General features: G+C 39.6%; 1 protein-coding gene across 2 annotated transcripts in view; it reads right to left on the bottom strand.

The window, feature by feature from the left end:
• Positions 1-15,232, bottom strand: part of wdr18 (WD repeat domain 18) — a 189,925-nt gene that overhangs the window by 105,929 nt on the left and 68,764 nt on the right. The window contains exon 5 of one of the 2 annotated variants that reach the window (XM_060846040.1): positions 4,772-4,915. The exons of the other annotated variant lie outside the window; for it this stretch is intronic. Coding sequence (XP_060702023.1) covers positions 4,772-4,915 — 144 coding nt within the window. The remainder of the gene's footprint in view (positions 1-4,771; positions 4,916-15,232) is intronic. 2 annotated transcript variants of the gene reach the window in all.

Genomic DNA, 15,232 nt, shown 5'->3' with positions numbered 1-15,232 from the left:
TAACTGGGATCTAAGCTGAATGACTAGAGATTGCCAGTTTAACTGCCCACATCTTAGAAATCAAGGACCTGCACATAATATGCTAACTTGCAATAAGCACAAAGATCTTTTGTTTTTTCAGGGGTCTTTAATCCCAATTTCTCAATATTTTTGAGCGTTCTTTCTTGTTTATCTTACTTAGATATGTACGTGTGACTATGTGCAAACTATTCCCATCCTTACCAATACAGGAAACATTTACTTCATTGTGCATAAAACACAAACTTGCTCAAAACAAATCCAAAATTCTAATGGGAAAGGCATGGGGCATAGCTGTCCAGAAATGTGAATGTATATTAAACTAAGAATCCACATCTTTAGAATGATTCAGCTTATCTATAAGGCTGGTGTATTGATAATCAATGGATTCAATTACTCAATTCCTTGGTGATTCAGTGAATAATTGCACTACCCATGGTCGAATTTATTCAAACAGGATAAAAGGAGACAGGGCAATTTCCAATTTGTGAAGTTAGGTATTCTCATCTAGGGAAGCAGCACATCCAATCCAATTATCTATCTCCACCTGAGTTTATGAAAGGGTGTAGAGCAAAAAGCAAATGCTCCTAATCAGTGTCTAGCAATTTTTGGAATGCATAATAAAAGAAACACATCATTCAGCCTAACTAGTTTATGCTGCTGTCTGTGAATCATACGTGCCATTGTCTAACCCAACCAGCATATCTCCTATTCCTTTCTGCCTTAATGCTTATTTAGCTTTCCCTTAAAATGTATCCATTGACATTATCTCATCCACATCTTGTCTAGTAAGTATTCATTCCAACCAATCTGAGTAACGAGTTTCTTGTAAATTCATTTCTGCCTGTGTCATATCCAAAAGACAAAGAAAAGTCATTAATTATTTTAAAATTATAAGTTGTTTAATTTTGTTTAAATGTCCTTGCTGAACTAAATAACCGCTGAACTAATTCATACCATATAAATTACTGGAGGATTCCCAACAGCAATGACCAGGACAGCACAAGGCATCATCCTTCTGGAATGTCACACCCTTGCATTGTGTGGTCTTTGCAGTCCAAGCAGCACAATAAGACCAGCAAATGTCTCCCCCAGCTCTCAATTTCTCTCATACAAACAAACAGCAGCAAATGGCCACAGAAATAGAATCTATTAAATACAAACTGATATATCGAGGAACTCCATCAAATGACCAACACTCAATCTTTCAAAAATGTTGTACTTGAAAATGCCTTTCTTCCGTCTGATGAGAAGCAGTTTGCTATTAACACTGAGTGAGTTGGCTAAGAGTCCAACCAATGATCCCACAGCCAGATTCCAAACTTGGCTCAGCCTGCCTCCAGTCTAAGTATCCTTTGTTAATTTTGAAAACTTTGGAAGTAAACGTGCATCTCTGGAAAAAGTGGAAGCCAACTTCATTTCATGACTTGTGAACTTTAAACGGAACTCTACAACTTCAGTCACCTACACCCACATGAACCTGAACCACTTATACAGTCATAGAGATGTACAGCATGGAAACAGACTCTTTTGTCCAACCCGTCCATGCTGAGCAGATATTCCAACCCAATCTACTCCCACCTGCTAGTACCCGGCCCAAACCCTTCCTGTTCATATACCCATCCAAATGTCTTTTAAATATTGCAATTGTACCAGCCTCCACCACTTCGTGGTTTTAAAAAAAGTCATCAAGGAGAATATCTAACCAAAGCCTAACACATGTAAAACAGTGAAAGCCAGTAATCAGAGGATTGGGAATTTAATTTGAGAATCAGCAGTGGATGACTAAAAAGCTAACAAAGATGGAGAAAAATGATTATGAAAGCAAATTGGCAAGAAATAGACAAACAAACAAGAGCTTCTGTAAGTATATAAAAAGAATGAGTAGCTTAAAGTGAGTGCAGGACCCTTCAAGAATACAACTGAGGAATTAACTATGAGCAACACAGAAATACCATGTAATTTACTACTTTGCATCAGTCTTTGTGATGGAGGACACTGGAAACATCCCAAAGGTAGCAGATAAGCAAGTTGCTAATTGAAGGAAAGGTCTTGTAACAATCTCTATCATACAAGATGAAGTATTTGACAAACTGTTAGGACTAAAAGCAGACATGTCACCCAGAACTGATTATCTCAATCCAATAATTTTAAAGTGAGTAACTCTAATGATAGCTCAGGTATTGGTCAAAAGATTCCAGAACTAGTGGTTTCCAGTTGTTTGGAAAACCACTAGTGAAATGCCCCACTCAAGCAGGGAGACAGGACGCAGCAAACTACAGGCTAGTTCACCTAACGCCCATCATTAGGAAAAGGCATTATTAAGGAAACAATAGTGAAAAACAAGGTAGCTAGAGTCAACATGAGCTTGTGGAAGGGAAATTGTGTTTGAAAAATTTTCTAGATTTCTTTGAAGATTTAACAAGGAGAACTGATAAAGAGGAAATCAGTATATGTAATGTATTTGGCTTTCCACAAAGCTTTGATAAGGTGCCATATAAAAAGATTACTTACAGTACTGGGGGTAATGTGTTAGCATGGAATGAGGGCTGGTTTACACACAGAAGACAGTTAGGAATAATCGATCTTTTTCAGGTTGGAAAGATGCATCAAGTGGAGTGCAACAAGGATTAGTCCCAAACTCCCCAAATACTTACTATCTATAAGTAAATACTTGGACGAAAGGTCAGAGTGTAATGTATTCAAATTTGCTGATGATACAAAAATCCATCAGAAGGCACACTGTAATGAATCTACAAGGGGATGCAGGTCAAGTTCACAGAATGGGCAAAAACATTTTGAGTTTAGTGTAGGATAGTGAGAGGTCATGCACTTTGGAAGAATTAAAAGGCAGACTGACTAAAACAAAGAATGGTGCAGAGGGATACAGGTATTCGTGTGCTTATTCTTGCAATGAAATTAAGCAAAGTGTTACTTGGGAAAAAGTTACACTATCAAATACACTGTCAGAAAGGAAGCATGGCTCCGCATTTCAAAGGGAGCCTTGAGCAGAATCTGCTCTCAAAAATGCAGAGCCCCCTTCCATAATAGTGAAGAGCCGGAGTGGTAATCTATATGACCACTCTTTGGAAAGTCTGACCCAACATTACCACTAGTGGGAGAATACTGAACTACGGGACATAGTTACAGGATCGGGAGTTACTCATTTAAAACTAAGATGCAAAAGAATTTCTTTTCCTTGATGGTAGTAAACGTCTGGAATTCTCTATCCCACAGAGTTAAATCACTGAAAATATTTAAAGAGGAGGTCGATAGAGTTTTGAAATACAGGGGAGTTAAAGCTTGTAAAGATCAGCCATGATCTTATAGAATGGCAGATCTGACTTGGGAAGGCCTAAATACTGTTCTCCTATTTCTTACGTTCTGATAAAAGTCTAAAAATCCTTTTAGAAAAGAAGATAAATTAAATGATTTAGTTCATCTCATCCTCTTGTTAGTAACACAAGGAGGGAAAGAGAAAGGATGGGGAGAATATAATCTTCAACCAAAGATTTGAATTGTTGTATTGTAATATGAGATGGTGAGAAATTAGCTAGAATTTGTTAAAACAAGCAAAGTCAATACGTTCTGCTGCATTCATATTCTGGAACAATCTGAAGAATTATTAATGACAACCTTTTTTAAAAAAAAAGACCATGGTTTCAACTTCCCTACAAATTGAAGCATCTTGGCTACACACTGCAAAGTGGATGTGGGTGCTCCGAGAGATTTAATTGCAATCATTGTCGCATCCACCTCTCCCACAACTGAATATTCCACAGGCATGAAAAATAGTGAGATATTCCTATCTCCTGAAAGGCTTTGGAACTATGCCACAACATGAATCAGCATAGAGGCAAAAAAAAGGGCAAAAATCACCAGAAGTCTTCCTTGAACTGCTGTCCCAATAGCTTCAAAACCCTGTACAGTTGGCAGATTATGACATATAATGCATGCTAAAACTTTCCAATAGTCATCCCTAGTGTTTCAACTGTTACAATTGCAAGTCTTTATAATTGGGTTATGTTTTGAACTCTCTAAAGTTCAAGTAAAACAGAAGGTTTTGTAAACGGGAATGGTACAAGCTGAAATCAGCACATGGACAAGGCCATGTGATGTGGCTGCCATGAGGACATATATTGAATTCAAACATTACTGAAGTTAAGCTCCACATTATAAAACAAAGGGGAAGTGAGCTGATCTTGTTGTACAAGACTCTCAGGATCCATCAGCGAGATTTGATAATGACAAAAAAAAAATGCTGTTACGTTTAGCAAAGAAAAGGAATTATTTTTGTATGCACCATCAAACACAGTGATGGTGATGCCACCTTACCTTTAAGCAGCTTTGTCGAGCTTTAGAAACCAAAGAAATGCCACAAGGTTCCTTGCTACTGGAAGCCCATATGTTTATGATCAGAAGATTGAATGATGAGATTTATTGAATGAGCTTTCAGTTGTGTTAAGCTGCTAATGTAAAATAGTCTTCTGTACAATATAGCGTACAACATTTAGTTGATGGTGATTTTAGCTTTTATTGAAAAAGCATTAAACTTGTCATGCGTGCAAACGTTTACTCACTGGGAAACTTATGTAATTTTTGAAAATAACTGTCAGTCCCATTATTAGGTTTGTAAAAATACTCTTGAGAATTCTATGCAGTTCCTTTGAACTTTTAACACAATTGTGGATTTTACTTGAAGCAGGTTCTAAGGATTCCAAGATGTTGGAAAATACATAAAGATTCTACTCACCTCAGTGAACAAATTAACCTGAAATATCGATCCATCGTTGCCTCCACAGAACAGACAATATTCACAAGGATCGAGGGTCACAGAAATGATTCCGACGTCAAACAACACAGACAGCAGGAGTTCTCCACAGCATAATTCCCAAAGCTTGGTGGTTGAGGGGGGAATAGATTTAAAAAAACTGTATTAATATGGAAGTGATTTAACTTCAGAAATTCTCTAATGTCTTGAGTGGAAGGAAAGTAGAATGATAAGGAGGGAAGGAGAGGGGCAGGGGAAGAAAGGATGGGGAGAATATAATCTTCAACCAAAGATTTGAATTGTTGTATTGTAATAAGAGATGGTGGGAAATTAGCTAGAATTTGTTAAAACAAGCCAAGTCAATATGTTCTGTTGCATTCATATTCTGGAACAATCTGAACAATTAGCTCTGCAGCATTACCTCAGATTCTGGTTGATATTTAAATAGTTCAGCAAATTCAACAACAGTTGATGCATGCTTGTAAACGCTCACTTTGTGACTGCTTCTTGCCAATATACGTTCTTCAGTACCTATGCAGATCATTGAATACAATCCTTTGCTGTCTGCACAGGTGGAAGTAGCTGCCAGTGCAGAAAAAATAAAACACAGCTGCTTCCAACCTCAAAATGTCTAGTAATACTACTTTCTATTGGACCTAGTGCCCTCTGGAGGCAAGTACAACTAATTCACTGTTTAGATTAGATTAGATTACTTACAGTGTGGAAACAGACCCTTCGGCCCAACAAGTCCACGCCGACCCACCGAAGCGCAACCCACCCATACCCCTACATTTACCCCTAGCACTACGGACAATTTAGCATGGCCAATTCACCTGACCCGCACATCTTTGGACTGTGGGAGGAAACCGGAGCACCCGGAGGAAACCCACGCAGACATGGGGAGAACGAGCAAACTCCACTGTTGTATGGCTGTGATTAGAAATGCATTTTTAACAAAACCAAATCTCTGGGTGGCACGTGAAATGACTCCACAAAGTCTGGAATCGTGCCACCAAGTCACTATTTTATTTACATGTGCATAGTACTTGATACCGATCCAGCTTTCTCAGAGTGAACAGAACCTCCAACACTCCTGTTTACATCTGACAGTCAGGGCTCCCTGATTGGGCAGTTTAATAGCCCTAATCAGGGAATTTCTATTCTCGGCTGATTCCAGAGATGGCATATACAGTCATAGACCCATAGAGACGTACAGCACAGAAACGGACCCTTCGGTCCAACTTGTTCATGCCGACCAGATATCCCAACCCAATCTAGTCCCAACTGTCAGCATCCCGCCCATATCCCTCCAAATCCTTCCTATTCAGATAGCCATCCGGATGCCTTTTAAATGTTGCAATTGTACTAGCCTCTACCACTTCCTCTGGCAGCTCTTTCCATACACCCACCACCCTCTGCGTGAAAAAGTTGCCCCTTAGGTCCCGTTTCTGTTAGGTGAGGAAACTAGGACCCGTGGACACAGCCTTAGAATTAGAGGGGGTCAATTCAGAACAGAAATGCGGAGACATTTCTTCAGCCAGAGGGTGGTGGGCCTGTGGAATTCATTGCCACGGAGTGCAGTTGTGGCCGGGACGCTAAATGTCTTCAAGGCCGAGATTGATAGATTCTTGTTGTCTCGAGGAATTAAGGGCTACGGGGAGAACGCTGGTAAGTGGAGTTGAAATGTCAATCAGCCATGATTGAATGGCAGAGTGGACTCGATGGGCCGAATGGCCTTACTTCCACTCCTAGGTCTTATGGTCCCTTTTATATCTTGCCCCTCTCACCTTAAACCTATGCCCTCTAGTTCTGGAATCTCCATCCCCAGGGAAAAGAATTTGTCAATTATCCTATCTATGCCCCTCAATTTTGTAAACCTCTATAAGGTCACCCCTCAGCCTCTGACTCTCCAGACCAAACAGCCCAGCCGGTTCAGCCTCTCCCTATAGCTCAGATCCTCCAACCCTGGCAACATCCTTGTAAATCTTTTCGGAACCCTTTCAAGTTTCACAATATCTTTCCGTTAGGAAGGAGACCAGAATGCATGCAATATTCCAACAGTGGCCTAACCAATGTCCTGTACAGCCGCAACATGACCTCCCAACTCCTGTACTCAATACTCTGACCAATAAAGGAAAGCATACCAAACGCTGCCTTCACTGTCCTATCTACCTGCGACTCTACTTTCAAGGAGTTATGAACCTGCATTCAAGGTCTCTTTGTTCAGCAACACTCCCTAGGACCTTACCATTAAGTGTATAAGTCCTCCCAACTATTGGCCCATCTGATCAAGATCCCATTGTAATCTTTGGTAACCTTCTTTGCTGTCCACTACACTCGAGTTTGGTGTCATGTACAAACTTCCTAACTATACCTCTTATGCTCACAAATCACTTATATAAATGATGTAAAGTAGAGGACCAAGCACCGATCCTTGTGGCACTCCACTGGTCACAGGCCTCTAGTCTGAAAAACAACCCTGCACCACCATCACTGTCTCTCTTCTACCTTTGAGCCAGTTCTGTCTCCAAATGGCTAGTTCTCCCTGTATTCCAGGAGATCGAACCTTGCTAATCAGTCTCCCATGGAGAACCTTGTTGAACACCTTACTGAAGGTCATATGGAGAGGTTGACTAGGTTAGGATTGTTTTTGTTGGAGTTCAGATGGGGGGACCTCAAAAGAGACTTTTAACATTCTAACACGATTAGAGAGGGTACAAGCAGGGAGGATGTTCCCAATGGTGGGTACATCCAGAAATAGGAGTGACGGTCTGAGGTTTTGAGGGGAACCATTTAGGATGGAGATGAGAAAACAATTTTTTCACCCTAAGTGTAGGCATTTGGAATTCATTACCACAGTTGATGCCAAAACATTGAATGTATTCAGGAGTTGGCTATATCTAGCACTTGGGGCTAATGGGATCAAAGGTTATGGGAAGAAAGCAATCAGCCATGATTGTGATCGTGACTCAGTAGCTAGCACTACTTCCTCATGGCTCCAGAGATGTGGGTTCATTTCCAGCCATGGAAGAAAGTGCAAACTCCACTCAGACATTCTCCCAGTCTGTGTGGGTTTCCTCCGGGTGCTCCGGTTTCCTCCCACAATCCAAAGATGTGCAGGTTGGGTGAATTGGCCATGCCAAATTACCCATAGCATTCAGGGATGTGTAGGTTGGGTGCATTAGTCAGGGGTAAATGTAAAGTAATAGGGTAGGGGAATGGGTTTGGGTGGGATACGTGTGGACTCGTTGGGCTTGAAGGGCCTGTTTCCACACTGTAGGGATCCTATGATTCTATGAATGGTGAAGCATGCTCAAAAGGGCTGAGTGGCCTTCTCCTATCTTCTATGCTTCTACAAGGACCACTGAGCTAACCTCATTATAATCACTACACCCTGCTTATGATATCTTCCCAAAACACCAGCTGGAAACCTATCATAAAAGGAGTATGCCATTTGCTCTTCCAGAGTCTAGATTAGAATGGTGCTAGAAAAGCACAGCAGGTCAGGCAATATCCGAGGCGCAGGAAAATCCTGATGAAGGGCTTTTGCCCAAAACATTGATTTTCCTGCTCCCCAGATGCTGCCCTACCTGCTGTGCTTTTCTAGCACCACTCTAATCTAGACTCTGATTTCCAGCATCTGCAGTCCTCACTTTTGCCCATTTGGTCTTCCACCCTGTTCTGCCATTCAAGAACCTATTTCTGTTTATACTTCAAATGCATTTACTGGTCTTTGCTCTATTTTCCTTAGTACTCTTACCTAACAACAACATTTTAATTGAACCAACATCCATAGACTTGAGAGAAAAAAATTGTTTCATTTCATCATAATGTGTAAAATGTGCTTCCTGATTTTACTTTTTAATGCTATCTTTCAACTCGATCATCTTAACAAGCACAAGGGGATACAGGCCAAATATACATGAGCTGTCCTCAAAATTTAAGTTAATTTTGTCAATCTACATCATACCCCTTCCATGGTCAATGTATCCTTTCTGCAGTAGCCAAAAATAAATCTGCTACTGAAGATGGGGGTCCAACCAAAGCACCATTTCATCCTGTTTGTATTCAAACACCTCATTTTTGCAATGTTTTGAATCTGTAGGGTTTTGTTTTGTAATTTGTGTACATGGGTACTCCAATCTTTGTTACTTCCACCACTACTGGTTTTTCACCAAATATATTCTGATGTTTCATTCTTGGATCCTTATTGATCCTTCCCAACACTGAACTTTATTTGCCACAGTTTTGCCCATTCACTTAGTCTGTTGATGTCCTTGTATAATTTCCTGCCGCCATACACACAACTTATTGTGCTGACTCGTGTCAACTGCAAACTTGAATATAGAAACCCTCTATTCCTTGATATCAATGGAGCTGGAGCAAAGGCCATGGTAAAGAGTCATACTACACTATTCAGAGTATCTTTATCCTTACCCTCTCTCAAACAGTCAATGATTGATGCTTACAAGTGCTCAACCACACTTTGTCTGATGATATTAAACTGATGGGAGAAAGTGAGGACTACAGATCCTGGATAAACTGATGTTAATATGGCAGGTGTGGAATTTCTTATACATTTCATTCCAGCCTCAAATCCTCCGCCTACCTCTAATCCACTTGTACTCTTCTAATTCTGTTTGCACCTATCCATTCTCACCTCTATTCTCCTTCCCTGAAAGTTCCCCAACTGCTTTTTACGCATTCATGGTGCTTGGATGCGTTGTCTACACGAACACTTATTGCCCATCCCTGGTTTCCTTGACATCAGTTAGGGTTCAACCACACTGCTGTCCATTTGGAGTCACATGCAGGTAAGAATGGCAGGTTTCCTTCCCTAAATTACATTAGTGATTTTTATGACAATGGACAGTTGTTACATGGCCACTATTAGGCCATCTTTTTAATTATAGTTCTTTTCTCATTGAATTCAAATTTTACGATCTGCCACGGTGGAATTTGCACCTATGCCCTCAGAACATTAGCCTAGTAGTCTGGATTACTCATCCAGTGACATTATCACTATGCCACTTCCCCATCTCCATCTTCGTTCCTTACCATCATCCCCTTTCTTCCTGTACCCAGTGTGACCTACCCTCTAACCTTACTTGATCCAAACACTGCACATGGTCTTAACCAGCTTGCTCATTGCCATTGGAGATTAGGAATATAGGAACAGGGGCTCAGAGTCTGTTCCATCATTCAATGATGGCTGATCTGGGCCTAATTACGCATATCTGTCTTTGGTCCATATCCCTTAATACTTTTGCTTAACAAAAATGCATATATCACAGATTTAAAATTAACTGATTCAGTATCTGATTTGGCAACTGATTCACGTTTGTCAAAGAGAGTTCCAAACATCTACTGCCCTTTAATGTGTCAAAATGCATTCTAATATCTTTCCTGAACAGTCTGGCACTAATTCTCAGGCTATGCCCGCTCATTCTAGAATCCCCAACCAGTGGAAACAATTTATCTTTATCTACCCTGTCTTTCCCTGTTAATACTTTGAAGTATTTGATCAGGTCACCCCTTAACCCTCTAAATCCTGGAGAAAACAGACAATTTGTACAATCTCTTCTCATAATTCAACCTCAAGTTCAGGTATCATTCTTGTAAACTAATATTGTACTCCAAGGTCAAAATATCCTTCAATTAATGTGCCACCCAGATCTGCTCACGGTGCTCCAAGTGGAGTCTAACCAGGGTTTTGTATAACTACAGCATAACCTTTGCATGTACTCCGGTCCTCTAGATGTAATGGCCAGCATTCTACTAGCTTTCTTGATTATGTTCTGCACCAGTTTGTGACATTTTAAAGATCTATGCATCTGAACCCCCCAGGTTTCTTTATTCATCCACTGTATTTAACTTCACATCATTCAGAAAAAAATGATCTCTCCTTTTACAGTCCAAAATGGATTGACAGATTTGTTTTTGAAAAGGACAGTGCTTAAAATATTTGAAAGTGTTTAAAATGCTTGGAAGTGAGTACAAAATTGAGACAAAGTGAAGATCTTTCTAAAAGCCATGCTAAGTGTGACAATCTGAATGGCTCCCATCTACAAAGTAACATTTGATATTTGTAATAAGTTTCTCTTTAATTGCTCTCAACTGGAATACTTCTGTAAAGACTGCTCCTCCCCCAACACATACACACATAAATAATCTTTCATTTATCTAGTTTAGAATTTCAGTCCTGACAATACAGTAATCAAATTCAGTCTAACAATAATTATAAACTGACACTGAAGATCCTGGTTTACATTGCGAATGACAAGTTCATTAATGTCTCTGATAAATAAATACTGAAATGAAATTTTCATTTAGTGATTGACAGAACATCTCAACTGCCTAAGCTCTCTAGTGCGTGGGAGGACTTCAATTAATAGCAACTTTTACTGCCCAAATAATAGCTTTCTAAAAGTGCTTTACAATATATGCAATGAATTAAGTTATAAAATCTGGATAGTTCTGTCTAGGTCCGGGTCTAGAAAGCTGAAGCACTCTCTCATCTGCTAGATGTAGGATTTGAACATTCTCTTCTCCCATAAAATCAGCAGTCTCAAAATCTAAAAAAACTGTTTCTATTTGAGAATACAGGGGTTTTCACTTATGGTAAGAATAAAGATGCAATGATGAAATGATCTTGTACTAGGATTATTGAATTCTTCTTTTGTTCCTTGCTTTCAGCTAAATGGCACTAGCCACAGAGTTAAACAGAGAAAATCAGCAGCAGAGATTGCATGTACTCATCCAGTCTCCCTGTACAACCAACAATGCGCTTCAATGAAGCGCAGTTACATTAAATCTACGTCTGTGACTTTGCAGCAACTACACTTATTTGAATCTGCTGCAATAATACTGTATTCTGAATTCATCTTGCAACAGAAATGGGGCAATTTGACACCAGTGGAAGTTGCTCAGCAATATCATAGGTAGTACTTCATTTGGATTCCTTCGACAACATTTGACAAAAACAGACAATGGTCCACATAACAACACACACCAGCTCAATACAGAAAAAAAGTCTTCCTGCAATAAAGTGAACATGCAACCACAATCTTCAATGTAAATTTTAAATCTGTTTAGACTGATTTATGTTTCAGTAACACTAATTTAAACTTGCAGCTTTGCACCTAACTGCACATTAACCAAGATGTGATGATTTTGCTTGTGGGAGCATTGATGAAATCAGTGGTCTGTCAGAATCAAAGATAGAGTATACCAGGCTAGACGAGTCTTCAGGTAAGAAAGCCCAAGTCTATAAAGTCTTCTGCAGTGGGGGCATGTTGTGTGGGAAAACGGAATTTGTAATTCTGGGTTGGTTTCCTTCTCCTTCCTCTGCCATTGCCATTCCATCCCTCAGCTCGAATGAGTCTGAGCTTCTTTTGGGGTGGCTCAGTGGTTAGAACTGTTACCTCACAATGCCAGGAATCTGTGTTTGATTCTTCCATCAGGCGATTGTTTGTGTAGAGTTTGCACGTTCTCCCTGTGTCTGTGTGGGTTTCCCCTGTATGCTCTAGTTTCCTCCCACAATCCAAAGATGTGCAGGTTAGGTGAATTAGCTTTGCTATATTGCCCATACGTAGGGATGTGCAGGTTAGGTAGATTGCCATGGGAAATGCAGATTTATAGGATGGGGGGTGATTTGGGTGGAATGCTCTTGGAGGGTCGGTGTGGACTCAATGGGTCGAATGGCCTGCTTCCACGCTCTAGGGATTCTATGATTAAATGTTATTCGCCGAGTCTTGAAGTGGATTGTGCCTTTATAGACTTGGAGGTGCCACGTTGAGTTGTCAGCAGCTTTCTCTTCCCAGTCAATTATGTCAATACTGCTGTTAATTTGGGTGATCTAGATTACATTCTTCTACCCTTTCTTTTGGCTACCCATTAAGTGTTGGCCAACAAAGAGATCCTGCCATAAGAAGCTGTTCAAGTATCCTATCCTTTGGAGCTGCTTCTTCAGGGCAGTGCTTCAAACCTAACAGACGTGGCTTCATGGCAGGACGCTCGCAATGGTCCAACATTACACCCATTTGATCTCCAGGATTTGATGTAAGCACTGCTGGTGGAAGTTCTTCAAGATCATAATGTGATGTTGGTAGACAGCCCAGGTTTTGCTGCAGGAAAAGGAAGGTGGTCACAACAGCCTTAAAAAATAGAACAATAATGTGTGGGAGCATCATGATGTAGAAAGCAAATTGACAAAACGGCCACAAACTGCACAGTGTTACGTGCTCCAAAATGAAATTCACTGTTATTATACACATCAGGAACACCTATTCTATAAATGGAATGCCAAGGATTTATTTTAATTTTGTCTATTTTATGTATATTGGCCTGAATTTTCTGTGGAGCAGCAACTGTTGCTTGTTTGTAGCTTTTCTTGACCTCTCACCTAATCTGATGCTATTTGAAGATTCTGATCAGGTGTTTTCAGCCCAGCATCTTCAAAAACATGGGCTATAGAAATTCTCAAAGAGCTTTGCTACAGTTCTGGAGCATGAGAGAGAGGGAGAAGGTGCAAGAAATAAAAATGAGAGAGAAAGTGGAGAAAGAAAAAGTAGAGTAGAAGCCATAGGAAAACCTTTCATTTATATTGTGATTTTCATGATCACAGACTTTACTGCCAAGTACTTTTGAAATATAGTCACTGTTGGATTGTAGGGAAACTGTGCACAGCAAGATCCGACTGAAAGACAGAATCCATGGCAATGTAGCATATAAACAAATTGGATTGTCAAAATAGACCACATATTCAAGTTCTTTGGAGGCCTGTTCTCTATTGGATTATGAACCTGATAGCAGATGTGGAATGTTACTTGTAAACATAAAGATCCCTTTCACTTTTCAATAGACTGACAAATTCTTTGTTGCTCCACATACAGTTTAATATGAACAGGGGAAAAATGTATAATGAGAATGCTATACCATTTAAAACGTAAGGTATTACTCTTCTCTTTAAAGTGACAAAATCTAATTGCTGTTACATAAACCTCAGTTGAGTTCACACAAATGTCAATCACAAGGTCACAATATTCTAGGTAAAATATTTTATGCTCTGAGAAGTTTTTTTGTTTCTCTCATGAGGACATGATATATTTACATAAGCAGTACAGTAAATCATTACAAATTACATACGAAAACAATCACTTCTAAATGGAACTGAATAACTTCTCACATCTTAGGTTTTTAAATCCACATGACAAAAGATGATTTTTGAATTTGGGAAACACTTTTTCAATGTCATAGAAGAATTACAATTGCATACTAATATAGAGATGGCATAAATAATTCATCAGAATGGAATTGTACAGCACCCAAAGAAAAGTCTCTAGGTAGGCTGAGAGCAAGTAACATTGAAGAGAAAGCACAGGACACCAACAATTACTGTCAAATATACTGTAAAGAAATGGGTGAGATGCGAGAACAAGTCTTATCATCAGAGTCCCAAAAGCAAAGAACATGACAGTACTGATAGAACTAAACCTTAACAGGTAGTTGGAATGGTAGAACAGTAAGTTATTTGATAAGCTACAGAAAACGTCAAGTGCGTAGGAGTGATGATCACCAAAAGTCTATCCTGGTCCAACCATGTTGATGATACACTCAAGAAAGCATAACATCGCTTCTCTTTTCTCAGAAGGCTAAGGCACTTCGGCATGCTAGTAAAGACTCACCAATTTTTATAGATGCATCTTAGAACGCATTCTATCCAGATGGCAACCACCCTGCTCAGGACCTTCAAAAAACTACAGAGATTTGTGAACATAGTCCCAAACATCACGCAAGCCAACTTTCCATACATACTTCTCAATGCCTCAGGAAGGCAGCCAACATAATCAAAGACTCCTCCCACCTCAGTTATAATCTCTTCTAACCTCATCTGTTGGACAGAAGATTGAAAAACTTAAATCATAGGTATCGACAGATTCAAGAACAGCTTCTTACCTGCTGTTAATAGACTTCTAAATGGACCTCTTAATTTTTAAATTTAATGTTGATCTCACTCTTCATGCTCCTTCTGTGCAATCGTAACAATGTATTTCTCACACTGTTCTATTACCCTTATGCACTTTGTATGGTATGATCTACCTGTACGGCATGCAAAACGAAACTGTTCACTGTACCTAGGTAGATGTGACAATAACTCAAATCAAAAAAGAAATGCTTGCACAAAATACTCAATTACGCTCATTGTTAAAACTAAAAACTTGCGATACCAGGTCCGTTAATAGCCTGGCGCATAATTCTAGAATTAAAACAGAGAAAGACTAAAATTTTACTGATATCTAAGTTTGCAAAGGACAATGCAATTGCAAAATTGTGCAAAAGGCTGTGATTGGAGACATTTGAATTGCATACTTGCTGCACTTGATTGAAACAACCCCCAATTAATCAATTTGATAAAAGGTTTCAGCAGTCATCTCCAAGTTT

This window comes from Hemiscyllium ocellatum, chromosome 28 (genome assembly GCF_020745735.1).
Source record: "Hemiscyllium ocellatum isolate sHemOce1 chromosome 28, sHemOce1.pat.X.cur, whole genome shotgun sequence".
Classification (NCBI taxonomy): domain Eukaryota; kingdom Metazoa; phylum Chordata; class Chondrichthyes; order Orectolobiformes; family Hemiscylliidae; genus Hemiscyllium; species Hemiscyllium ocellatum.
Note: the sequence above shows the minus strand (reverse complement) of the source record. Positions and strands in the feature narration are given on the sequence as shown.